Raw genomic sequence first — 7,166 nt, forward strand, 5'->3', positions numbered from 1 at the left:
GCGCGTACGGGTGCAAGATTTATTTGGACTAACAAACAACGTGTGCCTATTCGTTGTGTTCTTGATCGCGTATTCTATTCTAGCGACTGGTAGGCGTTGTTTCCTTTATGTACCTTAGTGGCTGAGACGCGTATTGGCTCAGATCATGTCCCTTTAATTCTATCTTCAGTGCGCCGTAGTCGAGTTTCTTCTTCGAGACTACCTGGTTCGAGTATGAGGGGTTTTGCCAGCTGGTCACAAACCGCTGGGCCTTGTTCGGTAGCCAGTTAGGGTGCCAACGAGGACCGGTAGAGTTCTGGTCCGCCGCGGCAGCATCCCTTCGGGCTTTCCTTCGGGGATGGGGGGCCAACCATGGCAGCGAGTCCAAACAGGAAAGGGAACGAATCGTGGAAGTAATAGCGCGACTAGATGAGCAGGCCGATGTTAGACCATTTTCTGGTGATGAATGGGAGTATAGATACTCCCTGGAAAACTAGGTCTTGGCTATTCTCAGGGCAGAGGAGGAGTACTAGCGTCGTAGGGGCGGCGTCAAGTGGGTCACGAAAGGCGACGCCAATACAGGCTACTTTTATGCGTACGCCAATGGGCGTAAACGCAAGAGTACCATCCTGAGACTCCAGTCGGAGAGCGGGATTTTGGTGCCCAAAGCGAGATCGTTAAGCACATTTACGATTTCTTCATTGAGCTGTTGGGAACAGCCGAAGCAAAAGGCCTAAGTCTTAGGGAAGACTTATGGGGACCGGCGGAGCGTGTGTCTCAGCAGGAAAACGATGCCCTTATGGTGTCTTTTACGCCTCAGGAAATCGACATGGCTCTGGCTGGTATGAAGAACGATACGGCACCGGGCCCGGATGGCTGGCCGGTCGAGTTCTTCAAAAAGTTCTGGCCGCTCCTTAGGGACCTTTTCCATGCTATTGTCAACGGTTTTGCCCTAGGCACGGTAGACCTTGCTCGCCTCAATTATGGCGCGATTTGTCTGATCCCCAAGGTTAAAGGGGCGGACGCGATCAAACTGTTCCGCCCGATCATGCTCATTAATGTGCCTTTTAAGCTCTGCGCCAAAGCTTACGCCTCTAGGTTAGCGCCGGTAGCCCAGCGGGTCATACATAAGAGCCAAACCACCTTCCTTAAAGGTAGAAACATCCTTGAAGGGCCAATTTCTCTCACGGAGATTATTCATGAGCTGAAACGTACCCGAGGGCAGGGTGTTATCCTTAAGCTTGATTTTGAAAAAGCCTATGACCGCGTAAACTGAGAGTTTGTGCGGGAGGTTCTCCTCAAAAAGGGTTTTGAGGCCGGATTCGTTCACCGGATCAGGCATCTGATCTCGTGCGGCAATACTGTGGTTATAGTCAACGGAGAAATGGGGAAGTTTTTCCGTAATAGGAAAGGGTTAAGACAGGGCGATCCCATTTCCCCGCTTGTCTTTAACTTCGTGGCAGACGCCTTGTCAGCTATGTTGTACAAGGCCAGGGAGGCCGGACATATCAAGGGGCTTGTTTCACACCTAATCCCAGGAGGAGTGTCACACCTTCAATACGCTGACGATACCTTGCTGATGTTCGAGCCTGACGACCATAGTATTTCGTCGGTTAAGCTCTTGCTACTCGCCTTTGAGATCCTGTCCGGTCTCAAAATAAATTTCCTTAATAGTGAGGTCATTACCATGGGGATGGACGACCAACAAAGCGTGCGATTAGCAAATCTACTTAATTGTAAGCTAGGGAGCTTTCCAATTAAGTACCTCGGGCTTCCAATTTCTCACCGTAAATTCTCGATTCTTGAGTGGGAGCCTCTATATGGGAAAGTGGCCAATAGGGTTAGCCCGTGGCGTGGGCGCTTTATGTCCTCCGCTGCTCGGCTCATTCTGACTAACTCGAGTCTGTCATCCCTTCCCTTATTTACAATGGGGATGTTCTTACTAGCTGATGGCGTGCACGCTAGGTTAGACACCCCAAGATCCCGGTTCTTTTGGGAAGGAACCGGCATCAAACGCAAATACCACCTAGTTAAATGGGCGGCCGTGTGTAGGCCAATTTTTTTTGGAGGATTGGGGATCCTAAACTCGAAACTCATGAATGTCGCCCTCCTTTCCAAATGGTGGTGGCGGCTTACCCAAAACGAGACGGGTCTCTGGGCACAGCTGCTAAAAGCGAAATACTTCCCTAATGGAAATCCCTTCACGGCCTCGCCAAACGGCTCCGCGTTTTGGAAAGGGATCCAAGTGGTCCGCCCTGCTTTTGCAATTGGGGCCAAGTTCCAGATCAACAATGGCCAACACACTCGGTTTTGGCTTGATTGTTGGCTGGGTACCGCCCCCTCTGGCAAAGCCACCCCAACTTATTCCAGATCGCCACTAACATCAACATCCTAGTTGGGGACGCACTGAGTGCCAACCCCCCTGCGATACACTTTTTGCGGGCACTCACCAACGCCGAACGAGAGTCATGGGATGGCTGGCGGCTATCGATTAGGCACGGACGCTGATTCGGTAGAGTAGAGCTTGACCGCCTCCAAAAACTTTACGGTGAAAAATCCCTTTACAACAAACTAACCGAAGGGACAACACTAGACATAGCAAGGGGGCTATGGAAGGCAGGCCTGCCCTTGAAGATTAAAATCTTCATGTGGCAAATGTTTAGGAATAGGCTGCCTACTTCGGATAATGTGGCCAAGCACAACGGCCCGGCTGATGGCTCTTGCACTGTGTGCGGCCTCGGTGAAGATGCTAACCACGTCTTTTTTAGATGTCACCTGGCCAAGTTCGCGTGGAGTGCGGTAAGGGAAGCATTCCACTCGAACTGGAACCCAGCCTCGGGCGCTGATCTGATCACCATCCTCAAAACCCTGAAAAGGACTAGCGGTAGAATCGCTTGGCGATGCGTAGGGGCATTGTTGTGGGCTCCTTGGACGACATGGAATAAAATTGCGATTGAGAAGAAATTCCCTAACCATTCCGTTGATGTGATCTTCAAATGCCATTTATTTTTACAGACGTGGACACCGCTGGAGAAGGAGTGCGATGCTGATCGCATGTCGGAGGCCATGACGCGCATCAAGACGATCAAGGCTGTGGCAAGACAAGACCCGCCGCTCGGGTGATGCTTGTGGAGTATTAAGTACTTATGTACTGTTGGCTAGGACTAGCAGCGCTGGTTTGTTTAGTTTGGATGTAATATTTGTGCCTGCGTGCAGAACCTTTATTTTGGTGGTAGCTGGTCGTGTGGAACTGCTGTTATCTTTTCGCTCATGTCAGTTTGTAACTTTTTGACCTTGATGCCTTGGGGCTTTATTAATTTAAAGCTGGACGCTTCTAGCGTCTTCGTTCCAAAAAATCATGTAAATTATTCATCTTTGCCTGTTTATACACGACGGCTGCTGGTTTCTACCCTATGTTGCATCTGTATTTTCTCACAACTAGGTGACGGATATATATAATATCAGTCTAAGTTACTATTGATATTGCACCCAATCCAATATTACACAAGTTTTTTTAAGCTACACAGACCATTCAGATGAAATTACAAAGATACAAAGTAGCCCGGACAGCGTGTAACGAAGAATGTTAAAATGAAACCTGAGAAGCAAGAGGGTCACGAAAATGATTGTCGCTAGGAGCTCAGCAAAACCCTAAGAATGCCCATGTGGATCCTACTGCAAAAGATCTCATCATGCATCCTCACCACCAATGAATTCTCTGGTAGCATCCCAAGGCGAATTCAGGAAAACCCGAAGGATTGCTCGTGCAGATCCTACAGCTAAAGATCTCATTCTGCATCCTTGCCACCAATGAATTCTCCGGTAGCATCCCAAGGCCTAGCTTCGAAAGATTTCCCAATCATACTCCTCTTCTTGTTTACTGTTCCGTCGTCACGCGCGTACTCGGGGAAATAGTCCAGGAAAGATTTACTTCCAAGAGAATGCACTCCTTCGAACAGGAACTCAGTCACCAAATCCTGAATATCAAAGCAACAAGTAACTCTGCAAATAACATGAATTGGGTGTGTGTAAATATAGTGAATGTTGGCAGAAGAGAAACCTTGGCATAGCTTTCACCAATCAACTTCTTCAGAAGTGGAAACCCAGGATCCTGCCCATAGACAAGGCACGAAGTTAGTGGAAGATGCTCTGTAGCAGCTGGTTTTACAAATGATAATATCTAATGAGCAGTCCTAATTTGGCGCAGGTAACAGTGTAATGATAAATCACTAGTCAATCAATATAACTTTCTGTGCATGGTTTTTGAAAAATACAAACCTTTTCAGCCCTCCATGTGAGATATCTATGTTGCGCTTCTCTGTTACGAACAACTTTTGTTTTGTTATTTTCTTCAGCCGCTTGATCCGTTAACTGAAGCCAAGCCTGCGTCGTCAGAAACATGAGAAAACAAAGAGCATGATACTTGGAATTGCATGTTTGGCACAACAGTTTAAAAATTTAACAGAGCAATCGTGAATACCTTATAGTAATCCATCAAAGCTGAATACAGAACATGATGGTTGCGTTCAGTGGGCTCAAATATAGTCCAGATCACGATTGGAGAGAAGAATCTCAGAGATTCGCTCGTAATCTTGCCACCCCATGGCAGAAGCTGCATTTTCTCTAAATAAAGATAACACTCTGTGTATAAAGCTAATAGAAGAAGACTGGGGTAATACATCTGGGTGAAGGATAAGATCCAAGTACCTCACTATACTTCTGTATAAGAGGCATCAAATTCCTGTAGTATTTATCTTTGTAATCCCTGTCTTCAGTGATATCGTATAGCGGATTGAGGTCCCTGCAAGAAATTCAAATAGTTCATTCAGGCCATTATTCATATTCTAGTTTAAGCACAGTAATTAAGTCTTGAATGACATTACATATCATGACACTTACAAGACAACAATACTCTGTGCAGGAGTAGTAAAAGCGTTGGCGCAAAATATTGGAAGATCGTATTCAGGTTCAGAGAAAGCAGCAAAGTCTAGAACCTGCATGGGCATATGCATTATAAGTATAGCTTTGTGGATCATATGCCTTGATAAATAAAATCCTCCAGGACACTCCCTTGTTCCTTCAGTCATAAACTGAATGATGTTTTAGACAAAGATAAGAGATTTTAAAAGGAAAATATCACCACTGGTTCGACTGTACGATATTCATAGAACAAATAAAACCTGTAATATTATGGAACTTCAGATATAATCAGATAGAACAAACTGCAGCTGTAATATTCAGATATAATCAACTTCAGATGTAAACCTATCTTTCAGTTCATAGCCTTTCAGGATAGTTGTTGGAGGGTTTTGGTCAAGGGAACTTTGGACTTGGAGATGAAGTACCTGGACCGAGTTTTTCTTCTCAACTGTCAAGCTGCGAAGCAGTCTGATCTTGGGGGCGGTGAATGAGAGAGCATCCAAAACAGCAGCATCGTCGTTGGCTCGTATGAGCCTGAACTTTTCCTGGAAGCATGACACAGGACAAAGTCATCTTCTGTAATGAGAAATATGACTGGCGTCAGCTGACATTGTTACAGGAGACCTACACTTTAAGATGTTCTAGATGGGCAATTGCATTAAAAAAATGCCTATACCAGACTCTAGACTGACCCTCAAGGCCTTAAGTAGTCAACAATTATGTATCTGAAGAAATGAGGCTCGTGGTTGGGGTCGTTGTTTACAGGATTCGTTCAGAGTCCACCCCAGGGCGTCAGACAAAGACCAAGAACCGAAATTCAGCTGGTACTAGCGCGACAGCACAACAGCAGTGATTCTGCTTCTCTGTTTTAGACTGAATTTTCAATTAGCGGGCGCATCTGAATTCGTGGACACCTGCCTAACGGGCTGTGCTAGCATGGGCACCAATATGCAGTTACAGCTTTGCTAGTCACCTCGAGCAGACAGAGCATGCTCGCCGGCGCAGCGTGTCCCGAGCTTGGACTTGCAAAGTTGCAAGGTCGCAAGGAAAGAGGAACAGGGAGCTCAGCAAGGCGAGCAAGGGAAGCAGTAGTAGCAGGAACCAACCTGCGAGGGGTGTGGCGTGAGGGCGGTGCGGAGGCGGGTCTGCTCCAGCGCGGTGCGGACGAACCTCTGGTACGAGGAGCCGGCGCCCAGGACCCCGCCGCCGGCACCGACGCCGCCGCCGCTCATCCCCTCTGCTTGCCTTCCCCTCCCCAGCCCAGTTGGTACACTCCACCACTCCGCTGCGGTGTGCGAGCCATGAATGAGAGGGGAGAGGCAAGGACACGTGGGAGGGCGTCCCGTTCCATCCATCCATCCATCCAACCAACCCATACGGCACGCATCTTGATGTGATAATGCAGTTTCTTTTTTCCCAAAGAAGAAAGCAACTTGCAGAACTTGGCCACTTGGTAGTACTACATCAGGTTACAAATAACACGTAGCCCCCCGTTGTAGACCCTAATTGTAACAGAAAACCCTTGTTGCAACAGGATCCTTGTTGCAAAAAGCACTGAAGAAGTTGCGGAGCTCGCAACATTGACGGTGGGTGGAGAGCTCGCGGCATAAATGAAGGGCGTCAAGAGGAGGAGGGGAGAGGGGGACAAGCTTGAAGAGCTCCAGGTATATTTGGGGGTAGTGAAGACTAGATCTTGTGCCCCGTCCCCGGTCTGGATTAGAGGAGGAGAGATCAAGGAAGCCACCTGCAAACAGTTCATGGCGGTCGATGCTACAAGACCGGGGTGGTGAATGACAGAGGCTTGCTGCAAAGGGTGTGCTGGGAGAGGAGAGGGATAGCTGGAGGGGAGGGGAAGCTTCACGCCGGTGAGATCCATGCTCCACTGGGGGAGAAGAGGTAAGAAGGAAGAGGAAAGGCGATGTGCTTCCCCACGGGGGCACGTGACGCCCGAAAGAGATGAACGCAGTTTGGCTTTTAGTCAGGTGATTTGAAGAGTTCTCGTGTAAATAAACACACATTTAAGCAGGTATAAAATGCAAGACGATTTTTATCGCCTATGCAAGCGAAAAAATGTCTTACATTTTGCACTTTAGCTACTTTTTAGTCAGCTGACTTTTCATTTTATGGTCAGCTGATTTTCTGTTCGTTAGATGCGCATTGAGATTAGTGTTGTTTTCATTTATTTTTTTTCAGTTTAGTTATGTTGTTGGGTTGGGCTGTGCGGAATCGATTGACCCCTATTTTGGGTCGAATTGCTTCTTGGGCTC

General features: G+C 47.6%; 1 protein-coding gene across 1 annotated transcript; it reads right to left on the minus strand.

The window, feature by feature from the left end:
- Positions 1 to 3,434: 3,434 nt before the first annotated feature.
- Positions 3,435 to 6,267, minus strand: LOC109784146 (phytochromobilin:ferredoxin oxidoreductase, chloroplastic). Its single transcript, XM_020342740.4, has 8 exons — positions 6,006 to 6,267; positions 5,325 to 5,444; positions 4,879 to 4,973; positions 4,687 to 4,780; positions 4,460 to 4,591; positions 4,258 to 4,362; positions 4,040 to 4,090; positions 3,435 to 3,956 (listed from the first exon to the last, which is right to left on the minus strand). Exons 1-8 carry the CDS (start codon positions 6,252 to 6,254, stop codon positions 3,768 to 3,770), a joined length of 1,035 nt encoding a protein of 344 aa, XP_020198329.2. The 5' UTR covers positions 6,255 to 6,267; the 3' UTR covers positions 3,435 to 3,767.
- Between the last annotated feature and the right edge of the window lie 899 nt (positions 6,268 to 7,166).

The sequence above is a fragment of the Aegilops tauschii genome, chromosome 3 (assembly GCF_002575655.3).
Source record: "Aegilops tauschii subsp. strangulata cultivar AL8/78 chromosome 3, Aet v6.0, whole genome shotgun sequence".
Lineage (NCBI taxonomy): Eukaryota > Viridiplantae > Streptophyta > Magnoliopsida > Poales > Poaceae > Aegilops > Aegilops tauschii.

Coding starts and splice junctions, on each gene's coding strand:
- LOC109784146 (XM_020342740.4), bottom strand. CDS start 6,254: ATGGATGGAACGGGACGCCCTCCCACGTGTCCTTGCCTCTCCCCTCTC. Junction 4,592..4,686: donor TTATACAGAAGTATAGTGAG/GTACTTGGATCT, acceptor GAGAAAATGCAG/CTTCTGCCATGGGGTGGCAA. Junction 4,363..4,459: donor CTTTGATGGATTACTATAAG/GTATTCACGATT, acceptor CTGACGACGCAG/GCTTGGCTTCAGTTAACGGA.